Genomic DNA, 20165 nt, shown 5'->3' on the forward strand with positions numbered 1-20165 from the left:
ACATGCTCGTTACTGCTAAAAGTAGTGGAGTTACTCCCATCACTGGTGGTCACCAGCATAACAGCACCAAAACACAACATATGCTGGTCTTGATGGTATGCGTTTTTTTTTTCAGCAGGGAATCATCCCCTCATACTAATTGGCTTTATAACCAAAGTGGTGGGCTTTTGCCACAATATGGCTGCCATCGCATTATCCAGGTGGATGCTGCACATTGGTGATGGTTGAGAAGAATCCCCCTTTCATATGTTAAGCGTTTTGAGTGCTGCAGGAAAGCGCTATATAAATGTAACAAATTATTATTCATAATTCTTAAACCTTGCAATTACATTAAATTAAAATTGAATTGTGTAAATAAAGTGAACAGCATAAAACAGCATTGACTACTGTAAATGTAATCTGCTGTTCATTATGGTCCTCAGAGAGCTTTACCTATTGTCATAAAAAAAATATACATCTATAAAAGCTGCCATTGCCTTCATTCAGGTCAGTGGCTAAAGCAAACAGCAGGCAAGTATGTACGCTTAAAACCTAAGACAGACTTTTTAAAGTGTAAAGTGCTGGTTACACTTTACAGGATATATACAGTTATTCATGTTAGTTCATTACCTAATTTGAACACATGCAACATATGATTTTATAAATGTGTTTTTTATTATGTTATATATTTTTATGCTACTTCATTTTAACAAATTAAGCTAAACAATTTCAATGCTGTAAAATGATATCGTTCCTACATGTAAGCTAATGCATTTTTCTGTATGTACTGTACTTTTATTAATGTATGTTTGTATTTGTAGCAAATGGCTCGGAGTCAGATTGAGGCCATTTGGCATCTGGATCGTAAACAGCCCTAAAATTGTGACTTTAGATAACCCTGTGTCCTGATAACACAATCACCCAGATATCTACCACCTATCAAGGCTGTAAAGTGGGCGACAATTAAAACAAATGCAGTCTTCAAAGGAGGTTCAAAGGGATCCCACCAGAGAAACCTGAGAGCCGTTCGTTCGACGAGTGCCAGAGACACAGCTGGGGGCACAGACTATATGTCTGTGATGAAACCACATTTAAAAATCACAATGAGCTGTTTTAATGTATATATATGTTATATCCCTTTACTGCATGATCATGTATGTGTGATGTAACTGTGTGTTATTACTTTAGTTAGATTTTATTCACTGTAGCATGGTTCATATCTTAGGTATGAAATTATTATTCAACGTGATCTTAAACCCATGTCTTGTCTAGTATCAAATTAATCTACTCTTTATTTCCCAATCATTTCTATGTATCATATTACCATAAGCCGCATCAATGTCATTTAATATCGATTTGAAGAGTTATGGGAACAAACTTGTATCATTATGCAATTACGCAAATGTGTTGTCTGAAAGAACAAAGGCTTGTTTCCCCGCGCAATCGAACACTTCACACATTGGCCGTACACCCAAAATGGGCTGGGCGTGTGAAAGGTCAAAACGGCCTATTGCCCAAGCCATCATAGCTCATTGCTCATTGATCATCGCTCAATAGCTCAATTCGAACGATTCGCTCAGTATCTCAGTCAGTGGCTTAGTTCACTCATGAGCGCCCAGTCGCCCGGTTACCCAGGTAACCCGCCAGCGCAGTTTGGAAACTCGCTGAGACTCAACCAGAGTCCCTCGGATTCATCATCTTTTCTCTGAGCCCTGTCTTTCTTCGGGACAGTCTTCCTGGCTTGCACTTTGCGCTAGCGTTCGGAAAACCACGCGGACCAATCCGCCCTACGAAACAACTTAACGGACTACATCTTACGAACACATCTGGACTCTCTCTCTCTCCTTGCTCGCACCGCGTGCAGCAGAAACTTCGCAACGAAAACACAAAGAGCCAAATGCAAGTATAAACTTGTTTTACTCGCTGATGTTTAAGCTTTACCCCTTATAAAATTAAGGCGCTACTTAGAGATTATCCGATGGTTTGTGCAGATGTTAAGCAATAGTGCTTTGCCAATCTTTACTCTCTCTCTCTAGCTTTCTCAATCTTTTCTTTCTCATCTATGTTTTATGTTATTGTATGTGTGTATGTTTAGTTAGTCGTTATGTGTACTTCATTTTATAGTTAATAAACCGGTTTGCATTTTCACAATTGAATTGTTTCTGTGTTCAATGCTCACGAAATTAAAGTCACTATTTCTGCCTTTTGATCCAGCTACACGCTGCGAGTAGCACTGTATATCAGTGAGAAGGTTAATTTTAAAGGCCATGAAATTAACATTTCTTAGACGTTAATATACGATTATGGATATATGTCTTCGGTGGACGAACATATTAATTAATTGTTATTATTAATTCTGCTACGCCAGGTAAAACCTGATAAACTTGTATAATTAATTACAGTTAATTATACATATTCCCTTTTGAGCTAAAATCTAAGATTCCCTTGGGAATCCCCGTAGTGTTTCGGTCGGAGGTTCATAGTGTTTCAAATAACGTTATTTCCCTCCTCCCGCAAATTCGCTACATATAATGGTGGAGAACGCGCGGGCAGATTTAAACATTATTTTCTGAGCAAACCAGTTACAAATCAAATGTGTTTTTGCATTGTGTGAATGAAAAAGAACTATCAGCTATAACTGATTTCGTTCTTTCTTTGTATGAATGAAAATGTATTTTCCTGTATCATTTTCAGGACGTAACAGACTCGCGCCCCTGTTATGTATAGTTAACTGCAGTCTTTAAGGTAACCGTATTAAAAAAAAATACGCTGCATTACCGTCTGATTCCGCCTAATAAAGAGTAGAATTCCTTTATTTAGAGCGAAGCGGTGGTCGAGTGAGCACTCCCATCTGATAAGGCCTTTTTGTTAAATCTCCAGGAAATGATTTACAATTAGAGAAGCTGTCTATTGTATTTTTCCATTTTATTCACATACGTGGATTTTTAAAATTGTAAGCACCGAGGGTAAGACTTTTCAATTTTAAAGCAGATAAAAACTTGATCAAGTATTTATAGTCACAACGTATGATAAAGCACGTTGGATTCTTGTTTATTTCGTGTCCCGGTAACGTAAGCCAAAAGAGGCACCGGCTGAACACGAGCAAATTACATCCGTCGTCTTAGCAACGCAGCGGCCGCCGATGTAATTACTGTATAGAAGCGAATCTTTGTCAGTTTAAAGCGTACTACCTAGTTCTAACACTAGATGTCAGTCTTGAGTGTCTAACACTTCTTCTTCTCCATTACTCTACGTCTGACTTCCGCTTTCTTTGTTTGTTGGGCGAAATATCGCCATCTAGTGGGAAAAGCTCGTTTGGTCCTCTCATAAACTCTTTTGGGAGTGTATGACAGGAATCAAACTTGGATTTTTGACCTTACTTCAATAACTAGGTTATTCTACTACTTTGTAGTTTTATTTCCTACATATTGAATGTTATGGTCTTAAATTATAAATAATAATTAATATTGCTGTGGCTTATTAATTTATTATTTCTTTATTTAATTTTTATTTAATTTTGATTTATTTTATTTTTATTTTATTTCATTTTTTTTTGCTGGTCTCTCTCACTCCTTACTCTCTTGTTCTCTTTTCTATTGTAGAGATTGTATTTTAATTAAGTTTAAATTTAAATTCAATGCAGTTTGATTTATTTTAAATTCTAATTGAATCAATTCTTTACTGTGAATAGAATTCAGCCCCATAAGTCCCATTCTCAGTGAATTCATTTATGTTTTAACTGGTGCAATAGGATAAGCCCCTGTGCATCTCTTGAAAGCTAACACTTGATAGATGAATCAGAGGCTTCGCCAGCAGTGAGTTCTACAAGAGACCGGTCCCGCTGAACTGACTCGAGTGTGTACAGTCGGGGTGCTGTGGTAGCTCCCTCCTTTAGCACCTTAGGCAGCAAGACACAGTGCAACCTCTGCCACCGGGCACTCCAATCGCTAACCTTGCCAGCTGACACACAAAAGCCCTAGCGGCAGTGCCAGTTGGTGGGTGACACCTTTGAGTGCGGCCCGGCGGTGTGAAGGGTGTGACTGTTGAGCGGTCGAGGTGGGGAGGGCAGAAGGCCCGGCACTCTTGGCTGCGTGCTCAGGGACGCGCCTTGTCTCTGTGTTCCACCCTGGGTTTCCTTAAATAGTCAACGAGTGTTGGTGTAAAAGAGATGCACTTTTCTCCCCTCTGTAGCCACTAGAGGCACCAGATCCCTATCAGGTTGGGTCTAGCCCAGCCAATCTAGCTAAGCCACTCCCCTAACTCGCATGACTCCATAGTGCCCTCTCCCTGTAAGGCCCTGTCATCAAATTTAGGGTAGAGAACCTGCTAAGCTGAAACAGGAAACCCCTTTTTCCACCTCCTTCCTCTTCATTTTCCCAGCCTTAGGACTTCGTCTGTTGGTTGTCTCAATTCCCATTTTCAGTTTTATTTTATTATTATTATTATTTTTTCTATTATTATTTTTTTGTTATTATTTATTTTTTTTTTTTCTCTTTTTTACTTTAACTGTTTAATTTCATTTCAAGCAACCTTGCTTTATGTTTTATTTTATTTTTATCATTATAATTAATTAATTTTAATTATTTTGATTCACTTTATTTTGGGCTGAAAGAGCAAAACTGCACAAACCATTAGGAGAATTCATTAGTAATACGCTCGAATAACCAAATGTCAAAGGCGACCTATAGGTTTTAACAAAGCGACAAATTACTAAAATTTTTCCCTTATTTCCCCACACTGATTATCTGTGCCGCCGGAGAAAGGCCCTGATAATAAGCTCATAGCCCACGTATATATATTTTATTGCCGTAGCTCGCTGAACTGTGCGGACTCGCATTGGCTCTTTGTGTTTTCTCTTCTACCAGTGTGTCAACATGTCCAGATTACCAAGCCCTGTCAACCACTGGGACCAGCTAGAGGCCTGGCTCAGCGCTGTGACATCTGAACTCCTGCCCAACCTCGCCAATGAACTGCAACACTTGGAAAGAGAGCAACTCGACGGCACCCTGGACAAGTTCATAGCCCACGACCCAACGAGGAGCTACAGTCACAAGGACACAGCCAAGATCACAGGTGCCATCGCTCACAACCTCATCATCCAGCTTAAACTGGGCGAAAGGAACATCGCCCAACTGGAAGAGGATGCAGCAGCTCTACAGCTCCAAGCAGCAGAGGCACGGAGGAATCAGGAGGACGCGCAGAATCGTCTAGATCAGCTGACACAAGGATTAGAGGATCAACACCCATCGACGGAGATGAAACACTGGAGGCTAAAGGACGAGATTGGACAACTCCAAGAGGCCTTGTCAAAACTCCGCACAGACACAGAGCACAAGGAGCAACAGGAAAAGACAGCCAGAGAAGAGCTGTCTGGAAAGCTCCAGCAGGCTGAACATCTTCTGGTGAGAGCAAAGGCAGAACTGAAGGAACGTGATGCCAAGCTGAAGGCCTGTGAGAATCACCTGCGAGCATCTCGAGATGAAGGTCGAGCTCTGGCTCAGCAACGAGACCAGGCTAGGGACGACCTTGACTCCGCCCAAAGAGAACTCATTTATGCATATAAACTGCAAGCTGAACAAGTAAGAGAAAAAGCAACCTTTCCCTTTCATTCAACAAGCGAGCCTGCACCCCCCCACCAAAGCTTTTCTGTTGAAAAGGGGGGCGGGAGCCCACTGTTAAAGACATTAGCCAGAATCCCAGAACCTCTCACTACCACAGGGGGGTGGGGACAGACAAATTTCCCGAGGTCACCTGCAGACATGCCCGGCGTGGCACCCAAAGACCTCGACAAGCTGGCTAGAAATATCCCAACATTTACCCCAGAGCCTGCAGGTGGCCATGATATCCACTCTTACCTGCAGGACATTGACTTTTATTTGCAAACACTGCCAAATGTAACCACAAGAGACAAACTGTATCTGCTACAGGTTACTTCCAGTCGTGAGGTGAGGAGTTTCCTTGACCGGCAGCCAGAAAACGTCAAGATGGATTACGAGCTGCTGCAAAAGGCCTTAATAGAAGAGTTTTCGGATCCAGAGTCAGAACAAGGACTTGTTAAGGCGATGGACCTCAAACAGAGCCGAAACGAAACTCCACAGGCCTACTACAACAGACTCAGGCGAGCTTACTTTGGCTCACGGAATGAGCCAGGAATGGAGGAGGACTTCAACTTCAGGACCCTTTTCCTGCGAAATCTTCACTTCACAGTAAGCCAACACTTAGGGGTTATGGCCTGCCCTCGCACGATGACAACCAGGCAGCTGCGGGACTTGGCCCATAAAGCTTATAGTAAACAAAGAACGGCCTCTGAAAAGACTGTTAAAAACCCTGTCATTCTCCCTGTCTCTGAACTGTACCCTGAACTACCACTGGACGGCGCACAACAGCGCCACAGTGAAAGACCTTTCAACAGAGGGCCAAGAGGGTCAAGAGACTTTACAGCCAGCCAGGAATGGTACGGCCATGTAGGGGCTCGTCCCAAGCACCAAATGGGACGCGCCAAGAGGTCATGGAGCCGGCCAAACTCATCAGACAACCAGAAGGGTGGCGGCTCGTGGGAACCTGGCCGACGACCTAGAGGTAACCGTCCTGCACCTGGCAGATCGAATACTGGTAACAGTCAACAGAGAGATCAGTCTCGATACACACAGAGCAAATCTAAGTCTGAGCTACCCCCGAAACAGAGTGACACAGACACGTTTGAGACAGCAGAGATTCTGAGAATATTGAAAGAGTTAATCCAAAAGAGGCCCCACAAGGAGGACCACGAAGACAAACCCGACTCCTTATTCATCCCACAAACCAAAGGCTTTGGCATACAAACAATATCTCAAACACCAACCAACCAAAGCCTGCAAGTACCAGAGAGTGCTGTGTTAAATGTCTCCTTCCCTACAGAGTCACAAGAAACCAGCCTTAACTGCCTTCCTAGTAATACCACAGCCCCAGTACCAAGCCTCCTGGGAAACCTGATCGAAAGAGGAGAAGCTAAAAAGCTATATCTATCCATCACCTTGGAAAATGAGGTTGAACTAGAAGCCCTCGTCGACACCGGAGCTGACCTAACACTGATGTCATCCCAGCTTTTCACCAGACTCCAGAACAGAGCTAAGGCCCAAAATTTGACCCTTAAACCCCAAAGGTGTATGCTGAATGTGCAGTCTTACAGCCAGACTGAAGTTCAACTGCAACAGGTGATTCCCATCCACCTGACGATCGGTCCTATGAGCATCATACACCCTGTGTACATCTCACCAATGGACTCATACCCTCTCCTCATTGGCAAAGACCTGCTAGACCGCTTTGAACCCTTAATGGACTTTAAACAGTTAAAAATTTGGGCTCAAGTGCGAGAACCTTTACCCTTTCAATCAGCCAGATCATCTAAGGTAAACTGCCAGGTCACACAGGTCATGGACGACCCCCCAGCCAGCCGCGGGAACTTCGTCTCAGACCTAAACTTCAAAAGTTCACTGCTCTGCAATCTGCATCCAGCCAAAGACTCAGAGCCATACCCAGGACTTGACACACAAGTTCAACAAAATTTAAAAGATGCAGATGCCATGCAGGATGATGCAGATCATCAGAAACTACAAGCCTTTAACATCGCTACCCAAGCTATGTTAAACCACCTCTCAGACCCCTCCACCTACCCTATCACAAACTCTGACCTGTCTGCTGCTCCAACCCGCAAACGTCTCAACGATGTCAGGCACCTGCTGCGCATACAACACAACATCCTCGGGTATGTCCCTGATGACCGCACTACACCTGCGCTTGTGGTTCCTCAGGACCATAGGGGGGTCATACTAATGTATGCGCATGACACAACATGTGCCGCACACCACCGCACAAAAGCCACTTATGAAACACCGAAACAGGTGGCATACTGGCCTGGAATGCAGCACGATGTAGCAGAACACATCAAGAAATGTCTGGTTTGCTGCCAGTTCCAACCGGCTAAGCCAAACCATGGAGCACCACTTCAAAAAAGAGGTGTCAACTTTCCAGTGTCAGACCTCCAGATAGACTGGGTTGGACCATTACCCAGGCCAACGAGGGGCAACAAACACTTTCTCACGGTCATCTGCCAATTCACAAAGTTGGCAGAATGCTTTCCAGCACCCAATGACACCACTCACCAGTATCTGGATGAACTTCATCCGGGAACAACCTTCGCTTTTCGAACGACCAAGATCTGGTACTACAGTTTCGCCCCGCCAATTCAGACAGCTCACCGTCAGCTGTCAAAGAAATTTCTGCCACACTGGACAGGACCTCATGAAATTGTGGACAAACTCTCCCCCATTGCATACCAGATCAGGATGGGCAGGAGTCAGAAGGAACCAATTTCCAGATGGGTCCACCAGAACCAAGTCAAGAGACACTCAACATTATGGCATGATAGTAAAGGGGGGACGAACCAAACTTCTCCACACTGCCTCATCACTAGAACTCTGCCACCTAGGGAACAGCCGCCAATGAAAAGAAAGAGAACTGTCCTGACCAAACAAGGACCTGTAGTGCTCACCTATTGTTCCTTCTCTCTCTCCCTCTCTGTCACCAGGATGCTGCTGTGGATCACTGTTCTGTACATCAGCCTACAGGGGGGATGGTCGCAACCTGAAATCGTGTCGCCGGGTCCCGCCTCAGGCATCGTCCTTAAAGAGCAACCTGGACTCCTGATTACGAACTGCGGAACGCATAGCCAAAAAGTCTATGTCCGACTCAACCCCCGTGATGTCTACAGAGCACACTACACAGCATTAGCACCAGAAACCAGTTGGGCAGGAGAACGATGGGCGCAGAACGCTATGATTCACGCAGAGGTTGACATCAAACACATGCTGTACCAACTTCAGAAGACACAGGCAGGTCTTGGCCGACAAACCAAGCGTCACAAGCGGTTCCTGGGAGCCCTACTCGGAGCCGCCGCAGCAGCCATTCCACCCTGCCTGGTACCCCTAAGCCTGGTACAGACCATTTTACCCTCCGCCACTGCAGGCCCAACAAACACCCTGCAGGCGCATCTGGCCTACTCCCTAGGTAGCGCAATTCCGTTAAGCATAGCCCCTGCACAAGACGAACTTGCTTTTCTGATAAACCTGCCAATCATCGAGTCACACAACATCTACAGACTCAAAGACATTGTCAATGTTGGCTTCTGGCAGGGAAACACTCACATCAGAATACGCACCCCCACTGTGGTGGCTTACCATGACAGCAATGAACAGCTGTACCTTGCACCAAACCTGCACATGTGCAGCCTCACTAAAGACATTAATTATCTCTGCCCCAGCAAACCTTTCCTTCAGGACAACACTGACGGCATCTGTGGGCTGCGGCCCATGAAGATTGACTCTCGTTGTCCTGCCTCGGCTGAACCACGAGCCGAGGTCACTAACACCCAAGCTGAAATCGTAGGTGACCGATGGCTGGTCAACACCCCAGCCAGCACGGCCACTTTGACCTACGACCAACACGACACAGCCACCCGCATCAGTCTACCAAACCAGATGATGTGGATCCAAGTTCCAAAAGGTGCGATTCTTCACATCGATGAACTCGCACTCTATCACCTTCCCAGTGAGGAGTACCACACCGAACTGGGATGTTCAACTTTCTTCAGGGACCACAACTTCACTTTAGACCCTGAATTGGAGATGAGGATTGCAGAAGGGGGGACCCAACTAATTGATGTCACGCCCATCGACACTGCCCTCCAGGCACTTGCTCGCATGCCAGCTATGCACAGCCTCGCTGTTGTCCGAGCCTGGACCGCAGCTGACACGGTACTGTGCCTCTCCACAGGAGTAGGATACGCCCTTACTCTTGGCCTCACTTTCATCCTGTACCGAAGAGTCAGCGGAATGCAGGAAACAGTGAACAAGTGCACAGCTGCCGTCCCTCGAGCCTTCAAGCGGAACCGTGGGAAGCAAGACACACAAGCCGAGCAAGAGCCCAACCTCATCGAAATCACCCCTCTGCAGGCACGCCGAAGCGCTGCAGAAAATTAAGATACACCTGCCATCCAGACCAAATGACCTGTATAATCATCGCCTATTGAACCATCGCCCACCAAAGTCTCTCAAGACCCTGGTGGCCATGAAGGGGGGATATGTAGCAAATGGCTCGGAGTCAGATTGAGGCCATTTGGCATCTGGATCGTAAACAGCCCTAAAATTGTGACTTTAGATAACCCTGTGTCCTGATAACACAATCACCCAGATATCTACCACCTATCAAGGCTGTAAAGTGGGCGACAATTAAAACAAATGCAGTCTTCAAAGGAGGTTCAAAGGGATCCCACCAGAGAAACCTGAGAGCCGTTCGTTCGACGAGTGCCAGAGACACAGCTGGGGGCACAGACTATATGTCTGTGATGAAACCACATTTAAAAATCACAATGAGCTGTTTTAATGTATATATATGTTATATCCCTTTACTGCATGATCATGTATGTGTGATGTAACTGTGTGTTAACACTTTAGTTAGATTTTATTCATTGTAGCATGGTTCATATCTTAGGTATGAAATTATTATTCAACGTGATCTTAAACCCATGTCTTGTCTAGTATCAAATTAATCTACTCTTTATTTCCCAATCATTTCTATGTATCATATTACCATAAGCCGCATCAATGTCATTTAATATCGATTCGAAGAGTTATGGGAACAAACTTGTATCATTATGCAATTACGCAAATGTGTTGTCTGAAAGAACAAAGGCTTGTTTCCCCGCGCAATCGAACACTTCACACATTGGCCGTACACCCAAAATGGGCTGGGCGTGTGAAAGGTCAAAACGGCCTATTGCCCAAGCCATCATAGCTCATTGCTCATTGATCATCGCTCAATAGCTCAATTCGAACGATTCGCTCAGTATCTCAGTCAGTGGCTTAGTTCACTCATGAGCGCCCAGTCGCCCGGTTACCCAGGTAACCCGCCAGCGCAGTTTGGAAACTCGCTGAGACTCAACCAGAGTCCCTCGGATTCATCATCTTTTCTCTGAGCCCTGTCTTTCTTCGGGACAGTCTTCCTGGCTTGCACTTTGCGCTAGAGTTCGGAAAACCACGCGGACCAATCCGCCCTACGAAACAACTTAACGGACTACATCTTACGAACACATCTGGACTCTCTCTCTCTCCTTGCTCGCACCGCGTGCAGCAGAAACTTCGCAACGAAAACACAAAGAGCCAAATGCAAGTATAAACTTGTTTTACTCGCTGATGTTTAAGCTTTACCCCTTATAAAATTAAGGCGCTACTTAGAGATTATCCGATGGTTTGTGCAGATGTTAAGCAATAGTGCTTTGCCAATCTTTACTCTCTCTCTCTAGCTTTCTCAATCTTTTCTTTCTCATCTATGTTTTATGTTATTGTATGTGTGTATGTTTAGTTAGTCGTTATGTGTACTTCATTTTATAGTTAATAAACCGGTTTGCATTTTCACAATTGAATTGTTTCTGTGTTCAATGCTCACGAAATTAAAGTCACTATTTCTGCCTTTTGATCCAGCTACACGCTGCGAGTAGCACTGTATATCAGTGAGAAGGTTCATTTTAAAGGCCATGAAATTAACATTTCTTAGACGTTAATATACGATTATGGATATATGTCTTCGGTGGACGAACATATTAATTAATTGTTATTATTAATTCTGCTACGCCAGGTAAAACCTGATAAACTTGTATAATTAATTACAGTTAATTATACATATTCCCTTTTGAGCTAAAATCTAAGATTCCCTTGGGAATCCCCGTAGTGTTTCGGTCGGAGGTTCATAGTGTTTCAAATAACGTTATTTCCCTCCTCCCGCAAATTCGCTACATATTTAACTATATTTAGTATTCTTGCAGGTTACCGGATGGTAACAATGAACAGCACCATTCCCAGGGATCAATTTAATGATGCATTCATGAAGAACTTCATCAGTGTAGCGCTGGGTTTAATCATCAACTATATAAATGGAACTTTTGTGCTTGTTTTCTTAAAAAATGATATTTTCTATAGAGACCCCAGATATATTTTATACATCCATTTGGTTATTAATGACATGATCATGCTGTCTGTTGCTGTGGGCTTACAAATAGCCACATATATTGTGCGTTTCTTCAATGTCTCAGTCTGTTGTGTGGTGTTGTTTTTTGCTAATACAGTCGCCAAAAACACTCTTCTAAATCTGGCCTGTATGTCTATAGAGCGTTATATCGCCATATGTAAGCCGCTGCACCACTCGCAAATATGTACGGTCCGCAGAACCTACATCCTGATCTGTTTTATATGGACTATGTCGGCGGCACCGGCTTTAAGTGATATTTTAATTACGGCATCATCTCGACCTGTGAGCTTTTTCTCAACCACCATTTTTTGTCACATGTTATATATTTACAACACTTGGCAACATATTGTCAAAGAAACAGTGGTGAATGTTGTGTATTTATCATTTGTATGGATTACGCTGATCGTCACCTATCTCAAGGTTCTTTTGGCCGCAAACGCAGCAGTCTCGGATCAGGGGTCTGCAAAAAAGGCCAGAAACACGATACTGCTGCATGGTTTTCAACTTCTGCTCTATATGCTAGCGTATGTCACGCCGCTACTGATTACAAAACTTGTGGAACTTTATCCTCAGAGTCAATCAACTATTCTGTTCATTCTGTTTTTGATGTTAAATATGCTGCCAAGGTTATTGAATCCACTGATCTATGGGGTGAGAGATAAACAATTTGCTCAGCGCATCCGGTTGTACTTTTGTCATAAATAAGGCAGGGCACAGACAATACCAAACATGTATTTTTATCTGTGTTTTACCTAAAATTCAATAAGCTTGGTCAAGGAAAAATATAAATAAAGGTAGGTTATCTATTCCCAGAAGACTCTGGGCCGGATCCGCACCAGATATGCTGACTTTGGCACTGATTTGGTAAGAGTCATCTGATTAGATGAAATATTTTACCTCTGCATGTCAAATGGTTGTGATGTGCAGAATTGCATACTTTTAAATATTTTATCTCCAATATATTTATTTACAATTCTTCTGGAAGTCTATACAAAAATGAGGCTGTGTAATAGAAATGAAATCTGAAAATAATCTGACTACCAAATCAATCTGTATAGAATAACTCTGTTAAAAATGCTGCTACTATAAAATAAAGTACACAGTTATCTCTGCTGATGCAATATGAAACACAAACCTGTTAACACCACTAAACACAATGATGATATTTTAACCTTTCTATTGTGTGTTTTTGAGTGCATTTGTCAAAAGCAGCCATTGTGAATCCTATTTCTGTAATCATGTTAATGGATTTCACATTCGCCTAACCTTGTATTTGATTATTGGCATTTTTATAAAAGGCATCAGCTGCTTAGCTTGCTTTATTTATGTACAATATTAATGTTAAATACTGTATTCTCCAAAGTTTAGCATGTCTGCACAAACAACCCAGTCTCACCCCATGTCGTCAGTATTTGACGACACTTGACCATTCGTCAATATGTGACTCAGAGGGTATACCTTTCGCGTCATTTTTTGACGAACTGGGGACTTCAATACTATTACGTCCGTTGCATTCTCTTCTCCTATTTTCTTACCATTTTCGCGTCGGTTTAGGGTTAGATTTACATAATGACATCCCTACCCAAACCTAACTCTAACCCCAACGCCAGGTGACAACTGTTTCTAACCCCAACGCCAGGTGACAACTGTTTAATTTCGCGTACACTGTTTAATTTCGCATACACTGTTTAATTTTGCATAATCTAACCCTAAACCGACGCGAAAATGGTAAGAAAATAGGAGAAGAGAATGCAACGGACGTAATAGTATTGAAGTCCCCAGTTCGTCAAAAAATGACGCGAAAGGTATACCCTCCGCGTCACATATTGACGAATGGTCAAGTGTCGTCAAATATTGACGACATGGGGTGAGACTGTGTTAGCACAAACATTGTTAAAAAGTGATATTCCTGTTAAATAATGGGTGATAGTTCACCCACAAATGACATCTGTTATCATTTACTCACTCTCATATTGTTCCTAATCTTTATGATTTCTTTCTTGTGTGAAACACAATAAAGAAACTCATAACGGTTTGGACGGTCTATTCTGTTATGTAAACTATGACTGAATAAATTTTTTTAAGGTTTACTATCCCTTTAAGTCAGTATTTTAGAGTTAACACTGCTTTAAATTCAAGCATAACTATGACAGTACTGCTGTTTACTGTATTTCTGTCTTTAATTTATTGTACAGTACCGCATAGGCACCTATCACGTGGGTGCTCGAGACACGAGATATTCTCCATCTCAAAAACTTTATTTGCTGTGGTTTGTATATGACGTTTTATTTTATTCACAATTATCAAGAGCGCATTATTGCAGAGCACATTTAATCCGCTTCACTCGGATGTCAGGTGGATTCCCTTTACTTTGATGCTCATTTACAAATTAGAAGTAATGTTAGCGCATCTTGCGGTCAAGTGCATGTTATGAAACGGAGCCCGCGAGACCGTCGACTTCATAGGGTTAAGCTAATTCATTACTTCAACTTTGCACATCCACCCTGACCAGTTTACCTTAGGGGTCAGACCAGACGTCTTGACTCTCCGTTTAAAAAAAAAATGGTCAGAAACTGCGGGTGTAGGAAGAAGATAACAGGGTATTTTGTGGTTCCGTCGATAGCAGACTCTTGTTACTGATTGGCCATACGACTTGTCAATCATCCCCACTTTCTATTTGGTGGATGAGCCCAGTGCTATGATTGGACATATTGGTAACACTTTACAATAAGGGTGCACTAATAATCATGAATTCATGCTTACCTAATGCACAGATAATACTGAATTAATGTATGTAACCGACATATTTTTCTTTTTTCTGTTGCTTGTTTTGAGTACTTCGCGCGGCAGAGGGGTCACCAAGTTTTTGCGTAGTTTAGAGTGACAAATCGTACCACCGTACTTTGAGGTTAAAATGAGTACCTGCTATGCAAAATGAGGTTGGCAGGTCTGAGTAAGGTCTAAAATTAGCATTAGGTACAGAAATCGAATTAAATGAATAATAACACTGTCTTGATTGTACAAATTAAATACTATTATTAGATCAACAGAATTGATTTTCTGCTTGTCTTGGGTTCTTTGATTAAAAAGCCAGTAAGATGACAATTTTAAGCATCCTATCACTGTTTATAAGTCCCGGACAACAGGTTTAAATGCATGCAAGGTCAAAAAACACAGTAATTTTCTCAAAATATAAGTTTAAAATTACCCCATTTTTCAGAGATCCCCAAACAATTTGTGTGAAGCCGTTCAACGACTCAGTCTGCCTAAACCCCAAGTGAGCAAAACCGTAAGTGAGCATGCGTTAGCCGCTTGCTATCGTGACTCCCTGACAGAGTTTAAACAACGACATCATTCATCATTAATCCAAGCAATAAAGACGATGATAAAAACTAACATTTTACACTCATTTAAGCAAGTATGTAGCTATAATCATACTTACAGGTTGTGTTTAGGAGACGCATGTTGTTCCAAATAAAGTGGGTACTGAACCATCTTTCACAGCCAAAAGTTTAGTATATCCTTTCTTGATAAAGTATTTTTAACAACAGATTCTTCATATATCTTCATCCTTTGGTAGTGAAAACAACACAAACTGAAAACACAGCATGATGTGATGTTTACACACTTAACTAGCTGTGGGCAGGTCATAGTTTTCGTTTCTCCCACGGGCAAGGCTGTTGGGGGAGATTAGTATCTCGTGTGATGTGGAAGCGTTTTTGTGACGTGGAAAAAGTCAGGCAGGAGAATCAGTCCATATGACGATTCGTTTCAGCGATTCAGACTCGACTCCCTACTTTAAAAGCCAATAACTTTATTAATCGTGCACTTTTTGGTTTAACTAATTTGCACATTGTTTACATTGATGAACAGCTACATGACACACTGCAATACAGGTCAGTTTCGATTTTGGATCTGTGTGGCTCTTTAACATCAATGACACAGACTTAAGTAGGTTAATTGAGGTTACTGTCTCTTTAAGAAAAAATAAACAGACTGGTTTCTGACTCTATAATTCACTTAAGACATAAACAAATATTTTTATTAGAAAAAAGAATACTGTGTGATATTTTTTTGTGTATGTGTCCTGTCAAGAACAGAAAGATTTTATGTTGGCTTACTTTTTGAAACGCTTCTCTCCCTATATGCACTACTGAAGGCACTTAAACGCGTGCACACACACAGGCGGAGGGCGAATTCCAAACGGCGCTTCAGGAAGAAGATGCAGCATAAACAGTCACTTAACACAAAAACGTTACGTTGTTTTTTATTGCACTATTCAGCAAATGTATGTTAATGGACTACAGTATGACACACGTGGCACAACTCTGGACCTGACTGGAGCTGGACTGGACACATTTAACTGCATGTGCTTACAGAAACCTGCTCACTTTAGCACCTTTTTGTGGTAAAATTGTTTTAAATGACTTGAATGTTAACATTTGCAAGCCTTAGAAACACATGCAAATGATAAACTTTCCCTATTTAAATTGCATATTAATCTGTGTGTCCATCACGGCACTACCCAAAGCTTACGATGAATGGCACAGTAGTGGCAGGTGCAGTCGCGCGCGGAGCAGATACGTAGTATGTCACGTGTTACATCGTGACCAGAGTCAACAGCCACAACAAAGAAGGCCGATGCCAAACCAGAGCCTACAGCCGAGACGGCTGAGAGGTCTGAAACAGAGTCCCCTGAGCTTCCTGTGCCGACCAAGTTGGCTACACCTAAGTTCACTGAATTTCCTGTCCTGGCCATAAGGCCTGTATCCGTGTTTCCTGTGATCCCTGTCAAAGCCGAGATGGTCACCCCTGAGTATCTACAGACTCGCTGCCCCTGCCAAAATGGCTATTCATGACTCACAAAGACTCTCTGCCATGACCAAGATGGCTGTTTCAGAGTTCCTTAGTCTCTCTGTCTTGTCCGACATGGCGGCTTCCAAGCTCCACAGACTCTCTGCCTGTGCCAAAATGGCATTGCACGACTCCCAAAACTCTCTGCAAGGACCAAGATGGCTGTGTCAGAGTTTACTGGTCTCTCTGTCCTGTCAAAGATGGCTGTTCCTGAATTCACTAAAGTCTCTGTCCTGTTTAAGATGGCTGTTCCTGAGTTCCCTATACTCTCTTACCTTGTTCAAGCTGTCAGTCCAAATCCGATTTTGGTGCATATCCCGTTGGAATCCAATGACATTTGAATTTGTGAACCACATGAAATCGATTGTTTATCCGTTTCAGGTTATATCCAGAGGTGGTTTGAAATCCATTTTAAATCGCAGTTCCGGAAATACATTTTAGTCTGATCGTTCTGATCACATTTGTGAAGCTTTTTGGTTACGTCATGCTTGTCACGTCAAGTAAACGCAACCCTAGCATGAATTTTTGGTCCATTTCCATTTCTGACAACATGATGGGGGTGTTTGGGGAAGTCCATGTATTGGGGAATATAATTTCTACAACATCGGACGTTGAGGCAGATTGTCATGCCAGCACGACGTTATTGCCATAGGAACAGTGCAGATAATCCGGAACACAGCAGAACACTACAGGAAGCACAGATCGGATCTGAACAGTTGAGATACACAATATGGACAGTGAGTCTGTCAAATCGGATATGCACTGAAATGTGAAGGTATCTGTCCTATCCAAGATGACCATTTCTGAGTTTCCCAGTCTCTCTGCCATTTTTAAAGTGTCTGTCTATAATTCTGTTCTTTCTAACCTGGCCAAGGCCTCTCCCCCCCTGTCTTTGTTTACAGGCCCAGAGCACCACAAGCACCATCTTGGCTTCCCGCCCTGCCGGCTCCACCCTGGCTTCCTGTTCCGCCTGCTTTTTAAGGGCCTGACCCCTGTCCCTCCCTGTTACTCCTCCGCTCCACCATCCACCTGGACTTTAGGTTTTTCCAGTTCTTGAGGAGTGTCTGGAAGCTTTTTGAAATCCCATATACATTGTTTGTATAGGATGCACATGCAGGCTCAACTAATACTACCGATGTACAGTCCAGAGATCCGTTATATTAATTTTCTTTTGGTTTATATCATTCAAAGATTATAAGATTATTCCAGGTTTAACTTATGTAAAAAGTTTGAAGCAGTCATATTTGAACAAGAAACCTGCCACAATAGCGTTAAATTAAATTGCTGTGAAATAATCAACTGTGAAAATAAAGCGAACAGCATAAAAACAAATTTTGTGTATACACATCTGAAGCTTTATCAGTTCTTCCTTCCAAAGCAATAACTGGAAGCAAAAACGAACAACATTTCGTCTGTGGTTGAATAAGTTGACTTACTGTACATGAGCTCATTTGTTCATAAACATTTCTGTTGTTCATTATGGCCCTTAGAGAGCATTGCCCACTGCCATAACAAAGGGAAAAACAGTTTCCTTATCTATAAAAGCTGTGTTGACTTCATTCAATGGTCAAAGAAAACAGCAGGCAAGTGTGTACGCTTAAAACCTGAGACTTTTTGTAACACTTTACAGGATAAGTTAAATGGATTAACTAACATAAACAAACAATGAATAATAGTCAATTCAACCTACTATTTTTAAATTTGGCTTGTGATAAGTTAACTTAACCTATAAAATTAATTTGAAATTGTTTACCTTAATTTTGAAGTTAAAGTAACATAAAACACTTAAAACCTAAGACAGACTTTTTAAAGTGTAAAGTTTTGGTAACACTTTACAGCATATACACAGTTATTCATGTTAGTTCATGTTATAAATGTGTTATTTATTATGTTATATATTTTTATGCTACTTTATGTTAACAAATTAAGCTAAACAATTTCAACTTGTTTTAAAACCTTATGTTTACCTATCACATATCAAAACTTAAGAAAGAAGGTTAAATTGACTTACAAAACCAAGTTTTTTAACTTCATACTGCATGTTTTTACAGTGTGATCTAAAAGTAATAAATGCTGTAGAACTAATGTTCATTGTTAGTGTCGACTAATGCATTAACTAATTGTATATATGTACAACTTATATATGTAATATGTATGAATATACAAAATCCTTATTCAATTTTAGTTTGTTAGTTAAAGAGCATTTGTAATAAACAATTGCATTGACAATAACTAACATTAACCATGATTAACAAATGCTGTAAAATTATATCGCTCATAGTTAAGCTAATGCATTTTACTGTAAACTGTACTGTATTTTTATTAATGTATGTGTGTATTTAACTATATTTAGTATTCTTGCAAGTTACCGGATGGTAACGATGAACAGCACCATTCCCAGGGATCAATTTAATGATGCATTCATGAAGAACTTCATCAGTGTAGCGCTGGGTTTAATCATCAACTACATAAATGGAACTTTTGTGCTTGTTTTCTTAAAAAATGATATTTTCTATAGAGACCCCAGATATATTTTATACATCCATTTGGTTATTAATGACATGATCATGTTGTCCATTTCTGTGGGCTTACAAGCAGCCACATATATTGTGCGTTTCTTCAATGTCTCAGTCTGTTGTGTGCTGTTGTTTTTTGTTAATACGGTCACCAAAAACACTCTTCTAAATCTGGCCTGTATGTCCATAGAGCGTTATATCGCCATATGTAAGCCGCTGCACCACTCGCAAATATGTACGGTCCGCAGAACCTACATCCTAATCTGTTTTATATGGACTATGTCGACAGCACCGTCTTTAAGTGATATTTTAATTATGGCATCAGCTCGACCTGTGAGCTTTTTCTCAACCACCATTTTTTGTCACATGCTATACATTTACAATACTTGGCAACATATTGTCAAAGACACAGTGGTGAATGTTGTGTATTTATCATTTGTATGGATTACGCTGATCGTCACCTATCTCAAGGTTCTTTTGGCCGCAAACGCAGCAGTCTCGGATCAGGCGTCTGCAAAAAAGTCCCGAAACACGATACTGCTGCATGGTTTTCAACTTCTGCTCTGTATGCTATCGTATGTCACACCGCTACTGAATTCAAAACTTGTGGAACTTTATCCTCAGAATCAAACAACTATTCTGTACATTCCATTTTTGTTGGCAAATATTCTGCCAAGGCTACTTAGTCCACTAATCTATGGAGTGAGAGATAAACAATTTGCTCAGCGCATCCGGTTGTACTTTTGTCGTAAATGA

General features: G+C 41.8%; 2 protein-coding genes across 2 annotated transcripts; both read left to right on the forward strand.

Annotated features, from left to right (window-relative positions):
• The first annotated feature begins 11853 nt into the window (after positions 1–11853).
• LOC129450205 (odorant receptor 131-2-like) lies at positions 11854–12805 on the forward strand. Its single transcript, XM_055212774.2, has one exon. The coding sequence runs from the start codon at positions 11854–11856 to the stop codon at positions 12742–12744; it is 891 nt and encodes a 296-aa protein (XP_055068749.2). The 3' UTR covers positions 12745–12805.
• A 6469-nt stretch (positions 12806–19274) lies between these two features.
• Positions 19275–20165, forward strand: LOC129450888 (odorant receptor 131-2-like). The gene has a single exon (XM_055213925.2). The coding sequence runs from the start codon at positions 19275–19277 to the stop codon at positions 20163–20165; it is 891 nt and encodes a 296-aa protein (XP_055069900.2).

Source organism: Misgurnus anguillicaudatus, chromosome 8, assembly GCF_027580225.2.
Source record: "Misgurnus anguillicaudatus chromosome 8, ASM2758022v2, whole genome shotgun sequence".
In the NCBI taxonomy this organism is placed as follows: domain Eukaryota; kingdom Metazoa; phylum Chordata; class Actinopteri; order Cypriniformes; family Cobitidae; genus Misgurnus; species Misgurnus anguillicaudatus.

Bases quoted from the DNA above. Each gene is read 5' to 3' on its own strand.
- LOC129450205 (XM_055212774.2), top strand. From the start codon at position 11,854: ATGAACAGCACCATTCCCAGGGATCAATTTAATGATGCATTCATGAAG.
- LOC129450888 (XM_055213925.2), top strand. From the start codon at position 19,275: ATGAACAGCACCATTCCCAGGGATCAATTTAATGATGCATTCATGAAG.